Below are 16,986 nucleotides of genomic sequence, written 5' to 3' on the forward strand. Positions count from 1 at the left end.
TTACTAACAGCATTTCAATCGCTTTTGGGATTGGACAATGGTTGACAATAGATTGTGACGTATACAACAATTCTATGAAGCACGACAAATGAAAGTTCATTTTGGGTGGCTTGATATAACACTCGTAATTTCTTTATTTTTCTAGTGTATTTTGTTTTTTCCTTTTAGAAAAAGGAGTACAGTATACGGTAGAAAATAAGGCTTTATACTATTATTTTTAAATTTCATATTTTAAATGCCTATCTTACAGTAAAGAAAAATCTGTAAGTGGGCGTAAAAATAAAAACGCCTTTGTTTTTGAACGCCCGACTGCCAAAATCTCGGGATTCTGGGACTTCTTTTGAGACGGGGGTTGGACATGAAAACAAAGAACCAAGTAGAATCGACTTTTTCAAACTTTAAATACAATGTAAAGTATTTTTGTAATCAGAAATTATATTTAACAAATATATTGAAAAGTAATAATTCGTTTTAAGCAAAGAAATCTTGTGCGGAAAAGAAAGTCTTCATTTATTGACATGACCCCGGATTTTTCATTGCATAATTTCTACGGGAAATCGAAAGTAATTTCATTTGACTTGTGATGTTTGAGAGCTTGGATGTTGAGAAGCTGCAAGAATAAAGGTAAAAAAATTATAATCTTTTTTCACAACCCTGGGTAACGCCCGGGCAAAATTTTGACTTAGGGTTTGTAACGTCGCCCGAACGCACCCGATCACGCATGCACGACCGGGCGCAAAATAAACTTGCCGTGAGAAATAAATTACAGACTCAAAACAAAGCTCTTTCATGTGATTTTTAATGTCTATCATGTTTGAAATAAGACAAAACACAAAATAAAAAAGATTTCCAGAGTATAAAAAAACATTTTCGCCCTGGGTTTCCTCAAGTAACTGATTGGTCAGAGAAAACGAAAGTGGTTTTTGCGCGTTCTGATTGGTCGAAGAAAACGAAAGTGGTTTTCCTTTGTGAATCGTGCGTTATTATTGGGTGAGATAAACTCGGTTTTAGTTTCCGACATGCTTCTAATTCTAAATTCAAGATGGCAGCACATGAGGGTGAAAGTTTAAACACAAAGGAAATATGATTTTTAAAAGGTTAAAACTCTTTATTTTTCTCTTAGTTTGAAAATCAAAACATTCTACCAATGTTTTGGGAGTCTAAATATCCAATGGTTTTTTGTTTTCAATGGGAAAAGGTTATCGTGTATACTTTTTGATCGAAAAAATCAAAAATTAAGGGAACAGAGACGAGGAACGAAAATCAAAATTTCGCACGCACACGCGCGCACATATGTGCGGGCGTTTGTGGGCAAAATTTTGAGTCAGAATGGCTCCACCCGCACACGCCCCCAAATGTTACCCAGGGTCGTCTTTTTTCTGAAAGAAGAATTATAACTTTTAGGCAGTTTTGTGACTAAACACAAAATTTTCTGTACCTTTAGAAACAAACCCTTTTCAGTCTCATACTGGTTATCCCGCCGGAAAAAAGAAAAGTGACAGTCATATCATTGTCCACAAGAATCCATACCTATAGAGGGGGTACCCAGTGCACGAACGGCAAACTTATTTTTCTCTTTTCTGACTTACTTTTCGTTTTTATATAAATCCTTTTAGACCATCTCCTAAACAAGCTTGAAGTCCTTCTTTCAGTTTGTTTTCACTTTATTTGAAGGCTTCTTCTTGGAATAATAAGCCATTAAAGCGTGCGCTATTCGGACCCAGTCCGTGAACGAGGAACCAGTGCGCGAACGATCTTTGTTGAAAGAAAAATTAGAGCTCCGCTCGCAGGTAATACTTTAACTCTCTTCCGAGATGATACAGGGGTATTTGAACTTTTCAAAACCACACGCTTTTCCACCAAAATAGCGTCTTTTTTATAAGAACTTTAGCGTTTTACTAACCTGTTTATTTTTGTAAATATTTTCTTGTCGTCCATTTTTTTGTTTTCTTTTTCAAATTTTGCTCATCGAAAAGCGCGGCAGTGTAGTGTCTTCATTTTTAATTGAGATCGCCAGCGCTTTCGAATGTTTTGACGTTGCAATGTCTTCATTTTGAATATGGTGTTCGGATCGTTCGCAGACTGAAACCTTTTTTATATCAACTACTGGTGATATGTTTCTATTGATTTTGAAATAAAGGGGAATTAACGTTTCAAATTTGTCAACAAACAAATGACAGATTCGAATAGAGCTCATTGAGACGATTTCAAATATATATGGTTTATAGGGCTTTACTCTTCTACATCCGGAATAAGAGTTGTTTGAAAATTCTCTTGTGTTGCTATGGATACGAAAAATGTGACGTAGGGTGCGAAACTGTGTTTCTCTTTTTTATAAGGGAAGAGTGGTGAATGATGATTTAAAATGCAGTTTTTGAGTTTCTTTTTACCGTTAGAGAGTTTACTGCACCTTTGGAATACTAACTACATTCTCCTAGTTTTATGTCTTCAACGTTTTGCTATAATTACTCTAAAAAAGATTCATTTCTAACGTTTTATATCTCTTTAACAACCAAATAGAGTGTAACAGTGAGAATAGTTAGGGCGCACTTTACGTCACAAAATACACAGAGGGGGAGTTTTTCTCCATTGTAGAGTCAAAATTGTGAGAAATTAAAGATTAAATAACTCAATGAATAAAAGACATTTTGAAGTGGTTCTTTTTTTGTTTGATCACATTTTTCTTCCTCTTTAATGTTTCGAAAAAAAATCACAGGGTTAATTCCAAACGTTAATTCCCCTTTAATGAGCTAACAAATTTCAATGAAATTTTGTGTGATGGAAGATAACAGGTTTTTAAAAGAGGAAAGTAATTTTCAGAACTCTTCTTGCGCAAATTTTCTAATAAAAAACATTTTCTCTCACGATCAGCCATATTTACAAAAATCCCGAATTTCGTGATTTTTTTACTTGGCCTCGTTCAAAATCGGTTTGGTGTTAGTTGTTCTAGTACTCCGTTTATTTTAATTTTTGGAGAGATTACAAGGGATAGTTTGAGGATTCTGCTGCACAAAGGAAGTTCTATAGAAGTTTGTTTTTGGTTGTTTTTTTCAAGTTCAAAGACGCTCGTTCGTGCACTGGGGCCGTTCGTGCACTGGTGATATGACTCTAATAGTGCAAAATTTTTGAAAATGGCATGATGGAAATCTTTTTTTACACAAAACTAACGGTCCTAAATAGTCATACAGTTACATCAAAATGCCTCGAAAATGTCAATATGAAAATTGCGTAATCAGAGAAGGTATGCCTCGCTCATTATAAAAAGGCAGAGACAAACTTTCAATAATTGGATTGTAACATCGAGTTAAGTCTCTTTTGTTAAGTCACCAGGGGGTAAATAAAACAGACCTTGATACATTTATCGTTCATTTCAACTTGACCATTTGTTTAAAACTCAGCCTCCTAAATATTTGGGGTAGGTAAAATATGTACAAAGAAATTCATACTTTTCCAACCCGGCCAATCTTTAAAAAAGAAGCGAACAATAAAATGTAATTACCCTTTCCAAATAAACCTCTTCGGTGGCGAGCGTAGTCTACTCTGACGTAATTGTAAAATTTATGTAATGGGAGTTTGACATAGTAAATGTAATGTTGTTTGGGGAATTATGAAGTTCTCTGGGATTTCGATTGCATTTATTCAGGTTGATTTTTTATGACTTCTAATGGTACTTTTTCTAACGAGTTTGATTACTCTGTTCTCACACTTTTGTCTTTTTTTTTCGCGTCCTTTTCCGTGATTACTTTTATTTATATATTTTTAATTTGGTTCTCTTAAGAAATGTATTTTCTCAAATTCAAGTGTCAATTTTGATGTCAAAGGAAAAGTTTACTCTACCTATGTTATTCCTATTCTATTGTATGGTGTCGAATGTTGGAGCTTAACCGAGAGTTTGTTAACGAGTTTACGAAATTTTCATCATCGTTGTGTTCGAATCATGTGTCACGTCAATCGAAACCAGTCATGGGTAAAGAGAATTAGTAACGTTGAGCTTTTGAATAAAGTTTGTTTGAATTCGATTGATAGCTATCTCTGTCAACGTCAAATGGCATGGGCTGGCCACGTAATTCGAATGCCCTGGTTTCGTTTACCAAGAAAAATGATTTCTTGCTGGGTCCGCTCGAAGCGCCCTAAAGGGGCCCCTCGCTATACGTTTGGTCGATCTTTGTTCAAAACTTTCAAAAAATGTAACGTTGATAAGTCATGTTGGCATGTTCTTGCTTCTGATAGATTTCAATGGAGAAATCTCATTAATAATTTGAATATATAGCTAGACTTTTATTTCTTCTAGTATTTTCTTATATATGACAATTTTCTGATAATTTTTTTAGGATGTGTTTGCGCTGTGATTCTCTTGACTATTTTCAGGAGGCCTATTCCCTTTAGGGAAGGCCTATGCTCTTCTTCTTCTTCTATATATTTTTAAAGACAGGTAAGAAGGCATATTGATGTAACTNTTTCATTTGTCAGGCAGACATAAATTGTTGTTACAGGAACACAAAACAGTTGTTTTGCTTTTTTTAATTTTTTTTCTTTTTTTGAATTTTCATTTGTCAGGCAGACATAAATTTTTGTTACAGGAACACAAAACAGTTGTTTTGCTTTTTTTAATTTTGATTTATTTTTTATACGCTTAACAAGGTTTAGGGTTAGGTTGGTTTTTGCTTTAATTATTATTATTTTTGTTATTGTTTTATTACTATGAAATTCAACAGATTCGAAAACAGATTTAACCCTACTTGGGCAATTTTTGCCCCCTTTGCAAAGTAGGGTTAATATATTACACGGCGATCTTTAGCTGCAAGTATGAAAAATCGGGGAAACTTTAAGCCATTTAGGCTTAAAAAATGACTTTTGATTGTAAAATGTTCATGAAATTTTCACAGAATCCTGAAATTAACGTATAAAATCCACTAGAAGCATTACATCTCAAATACTCGGTATTCCTTTTTCTAACGAGATTACTTTCGTTTTCTCATATCCCTCGAAGTCCCCTGAAATCTCCTCCTATATCCCGAAAATCGGAATCCCCTAATTCCTATTGTAGTTGGGTTATGGCCATGAAACTTTGTCCTAAACTCCGTATCATAGATACAAAGAGGATAGATAAAACAAAAGATTCTAATCGAACATCAATATATTGAAAGAAATAGCAAATAACCTTGAATCTGTGAATCCGATAAAGATCGCCGTGTTATTCCAATTTCGGAGCGGTTTATTGAGTTCTACGCTATATTTTCAGCCATTTCAAAGCACTTCAGAATTTTTGGATATTCAGGTCCTAAGTTCCTAATTTCTATGTCCAATGCGAAAACTCAGAATTGAAACTCTACAGTTTGGCCCTAAGCTATAGCGCTTTAAAGTTCTTAATGGTTATGAAATTTTGCTGGGAATTTCCCTTTTTATCTTAAATATTATGACCGATGTTTACCTAGACCCTAGATTTGTGAACATTTGCATGCATAAGAGCGGATCAAAAAACTCAAAAGATACCGATAGCATGTATATCGTTCATGTGGGACTCTACGTAGTTAAATCTACAACCACCTGAATGCTAATGGCTTCCTTCCCGATGAACAAAAGATATGTAGGAAAGGATCAAGAGAAAAAATAGACCAACTTCTCATTGACAAAATTGTCCTACGCGAGGCGAAGATAAAACATCGTTTATTTCTATGGTTTGGATCGATTATCAGAAAGCTCATGATATGATTCAACGTCCTTGAAAATGATTCAAGTATGTAAAGTAACTGATATTATTTCTTCTTTAATTTTTAACTCTGCCAAGCATTTGGAAACTACTCTTCTATGTAATGGTGAAAAATTAGCGATTTAGTAATGTGACGAATAAACGCAGAACGCATTTTTTAAGAGGACTCTCTTCCCCCTATACTGTTTTCATTGGCAAAAAGAACAATGTCGCTTTTAGTATTGGACATTTCATCAACCAACTCATTTTTATGAGTGATTTAAAGTTGTATGCTAGGAATGAAGTCGGGTTGAAACAATTAATAGACATAGTTTACACATTCTCGTTTTCGAGGATTATGGGGACTCCCGAAAGGCTCAAAGAAACAAGGTAAGACATAAATATACTCTTTTTCGCCTCTGGACCAACTAGAAATTTATTTTATTAATTTCAAGGCTTCAAAAATTGGTTACAATTAATTTCTACAAGAATAGCTTGTTTAGGCTACTGTAGAGACTATTACTGGATCTCACCATGACTGGAACGGCTCTGCTTGCTTCTGGAGAAGGGCCAAGGAACTTTGACAAGTGTCCCAAGGCTCTATGAGCCTTCCTCAATCGGAAAACCGGTCTTGCCGTTGTACGCCTAGGTTGCCTTTGATAGGGTTTTCTTGACTGAATTCTTGTTTGCCGGCCCTGCAGACCGGAACTACTGCCTATCATTAGAACTTTGCGAATCCAGAAAGACTTTTCTCAGTTCCTGAGGTTAGTCAAGGGCCTGCAAGAGTTGTGTAAAGGCTGATGCAGGATAGGGAGGCTTTTGATTTATTCGAAAATCATTAGAACTTCAAATGACGTGTTCTAAAAACAAAATCAGTGTTGTCTTTTAAAAATCCAAATTCCTTAAAAAAGGTAGCTAATAAATTCAAATAAGGCCTGGTTTTGATGAATTTAAAATGAATGAAAGCCTCTTATTTGTTGCTCTTAATAGATATATTTCATATTTTACATTCACGAATTTCCAATGCAGCCCTCATTTTGTCACATGAACATATTAGACAACTTGCCATTTGAAAGTATTAAATATAGTCAGGCTGCCAATTAGAATTATTCAATGCCAATTATTCAAGCTGCCAGTTAGCCTTGATTTATCTTATTATAAACTACTTGCATGGTTAGACTGACTCCCAAATGTCCTTAATTTTATGAGACACTTCTATGCAAAGAATTTGACCACTTTCATTCAGATTAAATGCTTAGTAGGGAAGCTTATAGATTCTAATCGTCCCAACATATTTTGCACTTAAAATAATCAAAAATAATACTTTACTTTGAGCCCTTATATTTTTGGAAAGCCCTGTTTTTTTCCTTTCTAAATAAGTGTAACTGAGTACTCCAAATAATTTTTGACAGAAATTATGAAACCAGACAACTATGCTGTCTTTATCTGTACAAGAATCCGCGACACAGCTTCAGTTTTTTTATGGGAAATTGTACGCTGATTCCGATTTTTTAATTGGACTTACCGTATCTGTAAAACTTTAGAAGGAATGCGACCAAATGTAAATGTAATTTTCAAACCGGATCACATACGTCTTTCGGAATGTATATGCTGGACGTATGAGATGCGTACTTAAGGCTGAGAAAGATTAAAACATTCGTTATACGTCAAATTATTGTAATTATTTTTGATTTTCAGGTATGGACCCAGCTTGACCCCACTCTCACCACTGGTCTTAAAACGAGGCTCACTCCTGAAAACCTGCAAGACCAGTGGTACAACAAATTCGTCAGGATGATCGAAGAGGAGCTGAACAAGCCAATACATCTACAAGGCAATTTCTACAAGCCAAACACAATTGCCGTCAAATTGAACAGTATAATGAAGATGTTGAAATTTGTCATTGCCAAAAAAATCTTCTATGGATTGGTGGTTGATGAAATCAACCAATTCAGAGAGGTCATTACTACATTGACCAACGGTTCGTGTAATAAATTTGTTAGTGATGAACAAAAATTGTGTTTAGTTTCATCGTCTTTAATCAATTTCCAAAGCATTGAAGCGAGTGGTGAAATAAAGTATAAGTAAATTATCTATAATGAATCACCGGAAAAGATTCAACCGGTTGAAATGATTTTGACGTGATTTTCTGACCATTAGATTAGATTTTCGATGGTAATTTATGACACAATGTTAACCATTTTAGGACTAAGCGGGTTGATTTCGAAACGCCAGCAGCAACAGAAGCAGTACAAGCTGGACCATTTGTTGACATCAAGACATTTTCATCATTATGGGAACACATCCTTTGTCCAAGGCGTCGTCAGTGACCTTTTAGATAAAGAGACCAAGTACACACAGAGCAAATCTTTCGAGGCTCGAAACGTCCTTCTTGTTTTGACATGCTTCACTAATGGCGTCCGGTAAGATATTTTGAATTTTTGGTACGGAGTTTAGTTCAAAATATCCAAAAATTGCGTGTTTGAATATTTCAATTGGAGCAGACTGGTGAAACGTAGCAGGTTAGAGTGAGACTCTTATGAGGTCAAATTATCATGAATGTTTTACTTCTTTTTTAGAGCATCAAACCTAATGGAAATGTCCATTCACGACTTTAAGGAGGGTAAATGGGATGACGAATTTAATGCGTACATTTTGCGAAATTCAAATTACAAGACATCAATATTGTATGGGGATAAAATCATCGTCCTTTCTGAATGTCTACATAAGCTCTTCGACTTGTTCATTAAGAGGTGTCGTCATTTTTTTGTGGAAAAATGTGTCGAGAAGAAAAAAAACACGACCATCAAAGGTAAGTCAGAATTTTCTTTATACTTTGATAGGTAAGTCTCACCTCAAGAGGTATTTTTCGAAAGGAGCATTAGACTATTGAAAAAAAAAGATAAAAACTTTGCTATACAATCATCAGTGGTATAAGACTCCGATATGGAAAGACTGATTGTCCGTGTAAGTATGTGTTTACGGTTCATCATTACGATTGATAAAATGTTACTTCCAACCCATAGACTGTCTCATTAGGTGTAAATCTTCTAGTCGTTTGGATAAACAATAAAATGAATGATAGGCTAAATACGAATCTTGTATAAATTCTTAAAGGTTTAGTCTTGAACAAGTATATAACAAATACGCTGTGATAAAGAAATTGAGTTAGGGTTGGCCTGTCTCTCAATGCATTTGAAACAACCAATATCTTATTTTTTACAGGAAGATCTTTCTATCACACGTGACGCACGAGGTTCTCAACCAGGCAGCAATAACAAAAGCCATGTCAACTTCGTTTAGAAACACTGATGTTTTGAAGTTCGAGAAGTTAGACCCTAACATCTCCCCCACGCGAGTTCGCATTGCAATGGCGACCGAATTCGCGAATAATAAAGGTAAATTATCAATTAATTGACTTATACTTGTTCATCCAGAAATGAAATCAATATCAACTTTACCAAGATCTCGCTTATCATTTGACAATGAACTTTTTTCATTAGATATCGATTTCGATGTATTCGCAACCCACTTTATGAAGCACAAGCCTTCAACATCCAGAAAGTTTTACGTCCAAAGATACATGCAAAGGGAGGCTATTCTCATGAGCCTCAAATGTTATGATGTGAGTAAACATTTAGTTGTTATACCCTCCAAAATATTATTTTGAAGTTTTAAGAGAATTATACTTTCTTGTACCATCAAAACTTTGCTATGAAATCACAAAGGATGATGATGAGAGCATTTTGGAGAGGATTTTATCCATTCTACTCTACTGGTACTTTTCGTGTGGAAAATGGTACTAAATCTTTTGCAACCCAATATCATGAATATTTTTAAATTCCTTTTCTCTTTTTAAGGCATTTGGAATAGATGAGAACCTGAAAAAGGCAGCATTAGCTGTTCGAGCGAAAGTAAAATCGGGGAAGACGAAACCTGAGGTTGTGCGAGAATGGATGAAAGAGAACGCAAAACTTTTTGCTAAAGAAAGAGGGGTTACCACCAAGGAAATGGAGGACGATGACCTGGAGCACGAGCTTCGCAAAGTTGAGAGTAAGAATATGTTTACATGAGCAATTTTGTAAAAATGTCCCTTTGACAAATTTAGGGTTAGATATTACAAAACTAAAATTCCAAGTTTGAAATATAAATTTCGTAAAAGGTTTGTTTTCATTTAAAAAGTATCATATCTATAATCCTGCCGCCTTTTAAAAATAATATTTATGAAAAACAACCCAAAATTTGTTCCTTCTAAATAGCATTAAGAGATCTTTTTTTGAACTCCTTCTCACAATTTATCAACTTTTTTCCGTAGAAGACGACTCACCCGAAGGTTTGTCCTTGCAAAGACACATGACAGAGATTTTTCAAGATAGTTAGTATGCTTTTTGTTGTTATGTGTGAGATTAGGAGAACTTTGAATATCATAATTGACTGCTTCTTTTAACTTTAATGAAAACTAATTTATATGAGGTCTCAAAGTCGAAGTAGGTGATCTTTTCAAGGGCACTCTGTTCATCATTTTTGTATGACTAATTCAGGTCCGGAAGTTAAGAAAAGCAATATTATTACATTAAAACAGGATAAAATAATATATAATTAAATTAGTTGGTGTTAACAGGAATATCAACCCCGAATTTGTTTCATCAACATACCATGTTCAACCTATGTTGTTCTTTTTTAACTTTTACATACAAAATGCTTTTCATTTAGATAAATCAGTATCGACCATCGAAAACGAAAAATCGAGCATCTTTGAACTGCAACGAGACAAAAACATCAAAGAAAATCAAGACTTTTTGAAAAGCATTGGTAATTTAAACTCTTTATTTAGCTTGAAAATGTATTAATAATATGAAGAAGGCTTTTTGATAAATAAATGAGAAATGTTTTCTATAGCATCAGAATTCAAAAAAGTGTCATACTTGATAATGTAGATTTCTGTAAAGCTTTCTTTTCCATATTCAGGGTTACCCGTCAAACGAACGAAATTTTCAAAATCAGTAGACGTAGAGGATAGGTTTTCCTACCTATCTGAAGAGGAAAATGAAACAGATTCTAATTCTTCTAAGCAGAAGTCGACCAAAGTTCATTTTGACGTGGAAAACGATTCGAGTAGGAAACTTCATTTTTTCTGGTTAATAACTTTTTCTTATGTAATTAATGTTCAATTAAAGATATCGAGCTGGCTAATAAAGATTTAGGACATTGTACTCTTACAAACTACCTTAATGGGTAAATGTTCATTGGCAGCACCATGCATTATTTGATAGTATTTTATTCTATGCATTTTTAATATCTTAGAAACAGTTGAAAAGATTGATGAGTCAATTTCAATGGAGGTTGCGGATAACACAAAAGGTATGATAATAATTTAACTGTTGAATTCTAGCTGGATTTTTTCAAAGTATTATAAATGTTCATTTTGACGTGGAAAACGAGCCGAGTAGGAAACTTCATTTTTTCTGGTTAATAACTTTTTCTTATGTAATTAATGTTCGATAAAAGATATCGGGCTTGCTAATAAAGATTTAGGACATAGTACTCTTACAAACTACCTTAATGGGTAAATGTTGATTGGCAGCACCATGCATTATTTGATAGTATTTTACTCTATACATTTTTAATATCTTAGAAACAGTTGAAAAGATTGATGAGTCAATTTCAACGGAGGTTGCGGATAACACAAAAGGTATGAAAAAAATTTAACTGTTGAATTCTAGCTGGATTTTTTCAAAGTATTATAAATGTTCATTTTGACGTGGAAAACGAGCCGAGTAGGAAACTTCATTTTTTCTGGTTAATAACTTTTTCTTATGTAATTAATGTTCGATAAAAGATATCGGGCTGGCTAATAAAGATTTAGGACATAGTACTCTTACAAACTACCTTAATGGGTAAGTGTTCATCGGCAGCACCATGCATTATTTGATAGTATTTTACTCTATGCATTTTTAATATCTTAGAAACAGTTGAAAAGATTAATGAGTCAATTTCAACGGAGGTTGCGGATAATACAAAAGGTATGATAATAATTTAACTGTTGAATTCTAGCTGGATTTTTTCAAAGTATTATAAATGGCCTTTTATGAGCGTGCACAAAATGTTTTGGCTGAAAATTTCGATTTTTTTCATTGAGAAAAGCGTGAATATAATAGGACGTGTTCTTGAAACAAAACTAGGGTTGACATTTTTAATAAATCTGAATTTCTAAAAGAGGGCCAAATATGCCAAATCAACAGGTAGTGTAACCAATCAAGGGCTTAATTTATTTCAAAATCATTACAGTAATTTTTTTCAATATTCGTAAATGGCTTTTTGTAGGTCAGATTTTAAAAAGTGAATAATTATGTCATATAATTTGATACATTATGTATTCTTAATATCTTAGAAGCTGTCGAATCAATGGATTCGGATTCAACGGAGGTTGTGGATAACGTAAAAGGTATGATAATAATTAATTGTTATATTCTAGTTGGACTTTTTCTAAGTATTATAAACGACCTTTCAGGAGCGTGGACAATAACTTTTGGCTTAAAGTTTAAATTCTTTTCATGTTGAAAGCATGAATATAATAGGACGTGTTCAAAAAACAAAAGTTGGCTTGACATTCCAAATCAAAATTTCTAAAATAAGGCCAAATATGCCAAATCACCAGGTAGTGTAACCAATCAAGGGCTTAATCTCTTTCGAATGTATTACAATCACGTTTTATTTGATATTCATCTAGGTGACTTTTTTAATTCTGATTCCAAAAAGTGAATAGGGGGCATTCAAAAAGTACATCGTCCATTTTCACTTATTTTAGACTCCCTCCCCCTCTATTCGTCGACGTTTGTTTCAAAGTAACCCCCCCACTCAGTACGTTTGTTTTTAATTGTAGATTTCTACCCCTCCCTCCAATTTTGAGAGTTTCAGGAGTTTGTAAAATTTTCTTGAAGATAATTATTGGAAAATTAAACAAGGTGACTTAAAACAATATTCTGTCCCACTTGGTAAGTGGTCAGTCTTTAAACCCAAAACAATAGAAGGCCAATTGTAAAAATCATGGTCCGTTAGCTCTGTGATTTAAATGAAAAGTGTGATCAGTAAGGAAAAGAAAGAATCGTATACGATCAAATCAATGTTATTTAAGCTAGACCCCCCTCTTCAAAGCGAACGTACACTTGACGAACTTGACCCCCTCCCCTGTTCGTTTTTGTTCGCTTTTTGGCTGACCCACCTCCCCCCTCGACGACGAACGTACTTTTTAAATGCTCCCACAGATATATTAAATTGTTTGATACTATCAATGCATTTTTGATATCTTAGAAACTGGTGAATCAAAGAAATCAACGGAGGTTGTTGATAACACAAAAGGTATGACAATAAAATTACTGTTGAATCTTAGTTGGATCTTCTCTAAGTATTATAAATGGCCTTTCAGGAGCGTGCACAAAAACTTTTGGCTGAAAATTTGGATTTTTTTCATGCATTTTGTAGCTTACTTTTCTGTTATAAATATTCAGATAGTCTCTGTTCTTTTTGTTAGTATCTTTGTTTAACTTGGTCCGGCTCTTCAATTCTCATAGACAAAAACTGTAATTTAAATGTTTTATAGGTAAATCGTTGCCGAGGGATTATTATGACAAGAGAGATTTTCACGTCTGCAAGACCTCCATGCCCAATCGCCTGCACTTTCTTTGCCTTGTTTATGCATCGAAAGAAATCGTGAAGGATGCAGCATCCAAACCAAAAGGAGGCGTTCGAACCGAGGATTATCAATCGGCAATAGATTCGTTAATTGAATGGGATCGAGCAAAATGTCTCGAGGAATACGGATTTCAAAAAGTCATCCGTGAAATATTGAAAAGACTAACAGAAAAGGTACGGAGGGGTACCAAAAAGGATAAGGACGGATGGGCGTCTCTGGTTGAAGAGGCGCGCCAATTATACTTGTACGACCAATAAGGATTAGTTTTTAGTAATTTATTTCATTGAGATTACAGTGTGTCCCGAATAAAGCGGTCACTTTTCTACTATATATAAAAATCCTCAAAACTCATTTCCATAACTGTGATTGGAATTATGATTATAAATTACTTCCTTTTATTTCATTCAATACATTTTCAATTATAAGTATTGTACAAAAGAAAAATGAAGAGAGTAATTAGCTATCTTGTGAGTAAGTTGAGAGGATTTTTACATATAGAAGAATACTGACCGCTTTATTCGGGACACACTGTAAGATGGTTATCTAGATGATTATCTAGAAAAATTCATGGCAAAGCTTGTTATCAAAGGTTTACAGCTGTTATTGTCTTTGTTTCTTTCTTTTGTTTTTCGTTTCTTTCTTTTGTCTTTCTTTTGAAAACCTTACTTATAGGTTTAAAGATTTGTCGTCTCTTCTTCAATCGATTTTAAATATTTTATACTGGAGTTTTGTTAGGGTGAGAGGTAATTTTTTATCTTCATATACGTGATTTTATTTAAATCCTTTATCTTTTATCATAGGAACCCTTTATTTATGTCGTTTGTCAGTTTAAATTTGTGCATAATGAAAACGAGCACTGCATTTATGTATTTCTAAAAAAAAAGAAATACCATCCAACTTGGTAGTTCTAACAAAGTTCTATTATCAGTTTATAGTACTGTTTATTGTTTGTTATTTCAATGCAACCCTTATTTTGTCACATAAACATGTTTAAAAAAATTTTCACTTCAAATGGTTATATATACACAGGCTGCCAATTAGCAAGAATATTCAAGCTCCAAGCTAGCCTTGGTCAATCTTATTCTAAACTACCCTCAGGGTTAGACTAACTCCCATCCGTCCTAAATCTTGTGGGACACTTCTTTGCAAAGAATTTGACGCCTTTCATTCAGATTAAATGCTTAGTAGGGAAGCCTATGGATTATTATCGTCCAATTATAGTTTTCAGCGGGAATGACCCAATCCAATTCTTCCATTTTTCAATCGTGGTGTTGTACCGATGCACACAACGGTCTGTGGTGGATTGAAAAATTGAAATAACAGGCCAATACCTACCCTATAACGAGGAAAGCATCCCTCAGTTGAGATTGTAATAGTTTCGAACCTTCCTAGGTGCTTCTTGCTTTATTAGAATTATGCCAATCCAGGAGCCTCTCCTAGTTGCCTGACCGGACTCCTGGTCAGTCCCAAGAACCAGATCATAGTCGGGACACAATATAAAAAAAGATGACGAGCTGTCCTATCAGTTCCAGGTTTCTCGTTAAGTCCTAGACATTGAATGGCGTCAATATCCGAAAACCGGTCTTGCCATGGTACGCTTAGGTAGGCTCTGATAGGGTTGCCTGGACGGAATTCCGGTTGGCCGGCCCTTTGGACTGGAATAACTGCCTATCATTAGAACTATGTGAATTCAAAAAACTCTCCTCGGTTCTTGAGGTCAGTCACGGGCCTGTAACAGGTGTCTAAAGACTTACCGGGGATAGGGAGACTTTTGATTTATTGGAAAATCATTAGAACTTCAAATGACGTGTTCTAGAGACAAAATTAAGGTTGTCCTATAAAATTCTAATTCCTTGAGAAGGGTAGCTATTAACTTCAAATAACGACTAATTTCAATGAATTTGAAATGAATAAAAGCCTCTTTTTGGTTGCGCTTAATTGATATTTTACAGATTTTACATTTAGAAACTTTTAATTCAACCCTTATGTTGTCACGGGAACATGTTTAAAAACATTTTCAATTCAAATGGTTATAATATGCTCAGGCTGCCAATTAACAAAAGTATTGAAGCTGCCAGTTAGCCTTGGTTAATCTTATTCTAAACTATTCGCAGGGTTAGACTAACTCCCAACGGTCCTAAATCTTGTGGAACACTTCTATGCGTAGAATTTGACCCCTTCCATTTAGATTAAATGCTTAGTAGGGAAGCCTATGGATTCTAATCGTCCAATTATAGTTTGCGGCGGGAATAACCCAATCCAATTCTCTCATTTCTCAACCCAAATGTTGTACCGAGGCACACAACGGTCTGTGGTAAATTGGAAAGTTGAAATAGCAGACCAATATTTACCCTATAACGATAATAGTATCTCTCAGTTCAGATTTTACTAGTTTGAAACTTTCCCAGGTGCTTTTGTGCACAAGGATGAGCTTTTAGCGGGGATAATCCAATCCAATTCTTCCATTTTTCAATCGTGGTGTTGTACCGAGGCACACTACGGTCTGTGGTGGATTGAAAAGTTGAAATAACAGTCAAATACCTAAACTATAACGAGGATAGCATCCCTCAGTTCAGATTTTACTATTTTGGAACGTTGCTGGGTTTCTGTTAACCAGAATGAACCTTAAGCGGGAATGCTCCTATCCAATTCTACCATTTCTCAACCTTGGTGTTGTACCCAGGCACACAACGGTCATTAGAAATTCAAATGACGTGTTCAAAAAACAAAATTAGGGTTGTCTTATAAAATTTTAATTCTTTGAGAAAGGTAGCTATTAACTTCAAATAAGGCCTCTTATTGGATGCACTTAATTGAAATTTTACACATTTTACATTTAGAAACTTTCAATTCAACCCTTATGTTGTCACGGGAACATCTTTAAAAACATTTTTACTTCAAATGGTTATATATACTCAAGCTGCCAATTAGCAAGAATATTCAAGCTCCAAGCTAGCCTTGGTCAATCTTATTCTAAACTACCCCCAGGGTTAGACTAACTCCCATCCGTCCTAAATCTTGTGGGACACTTCTTTGCAAAGAATTTGACCCCTTTCATTCAGATTAAATGCTTGGTAGGGAAGCCTATGGATTCTTATTGTCCAATTATAGTTTGCACCGGAAATGACCCAATCTAATTCTACCATTTCTCAATCCTGATATTGTACCGAGGCACACAACGGTCTGTGGTGGATTGAAAAGTTGAAATAACAGGACGATACCTACCCTATAACGAGGATAGCATCCCTCGGTTCAAACTTTAATAGTTTCGAACCTTCCTAGGTGCTTCTTTCTTTATTAGAATTATGCCAATCCAGGAGCCTCTCCTAGTTGCCTGACCGGACTCCTGGTCGGTCGGAATGCAAGATCTTTCTTCGATTATATTATGATGTGAGACTATTACCATGAGAGAGCCGAGAGATATATTTGGAATACTGTATCAGAAAAAGTTTTCAAGACCTGATAGTGCTTTTCTTGTTTTTGGGAAGAATTGTACTGATGAAGAAAAAAGAATGCTATTCGTCGTAAAGACAGCAAAAGTTGCTTGTTTCCAGAATGGCAAATAATAAAGTAAAGATTTGTGATTGAACATTGACTATCGTAT

The 16,986-nt window shown here is 34.7% G+C and overlaps 1 protein-coding gene across 2 annotated transcripts; it reads left to right on the top strand.

Moving 5' to 3' along the window:
- Positions 1-7,391: 7,391 nt before the first annotated feature.
- Positions 7,392-13,765, top strand: LOC136813499 (DNA ligase 1-like). Of its 2 annotated transcripts, XM_067070012.1 has the most exons (14): positions 7,392-7,670; positions 7,896-8,112; positions 8,269-8,501; positions 8,915-9,087; positions 9,193-9,314; positions 9,550-9,742; positions 10,005-10,064; positions 10,403-10,501; positions 10,658-10,804; positions 10,994-11,050; positions 11,325-11,381; positions 12,081-12,134; positions 13,001-13,048; positions 13,290-13,765. In XM_067070012.1, the coding sequence occupies exons 3-14, from the start codon at positions 8,467-8,469 to the stop codon at positions 13,637-13,639; spliced, it is 1,395 nt and encodes a 464-aa protein (XP_066926113.1). In that variant the 5' UTR covers positions 7,392-7,670; positions 7,896-8,112; positions 8,269-8,466; the 3' UTR covers positions 13,640-13,765. The 2 variants fall into 2 exon arrangements, with proteins under 2 accessions (XP_066926113.1, XP_066926114.1); XM_067070013.1 differs by lacking the exon at positions 11,325-11,381.
- Positions 13,766-16,986: the final 3,221 nt, after the last annotated feature.

This window comes from Clytia hemisphaerica, unplaced genomic scaffold, assembly GCF_902728285.1.
Source record: "Clytia hemisphaerica strain Z4C2 unplaced genomic scaffold, Clytia hemisphaerica genome assembly, whole genome shotgun sequence".
NCBI classification, from domain to species: domain Eukaryota; kingdom Metazoa; phylum Cnidaria; class Hydrozoa; order Leptothecata; family Clytiidae; genus Clytia; species Clytia hemisphaerica.

Coding starts and splice junctions, on each gene's coding strand:
- LOC136813499 (XM_067070012.1), top strand. CDS start 8,467: ATGTGTCGAGAAGAAAAAAAACACGACCATCAAAG. Junction 9,088..9,192: donor CGAATTCGCGAATAATAAAG/GTAAATTATCAA, acceptor TTTTTTCATTAG/ATATCGATTTCGATGTATTC. Junction 12,135..13,000: donor GGTTGTGGATAACGTAAAAG/GTATGATAATAA, acceptor TTGATATCTTAG/AAACTGGTGAATCAAAGAAA.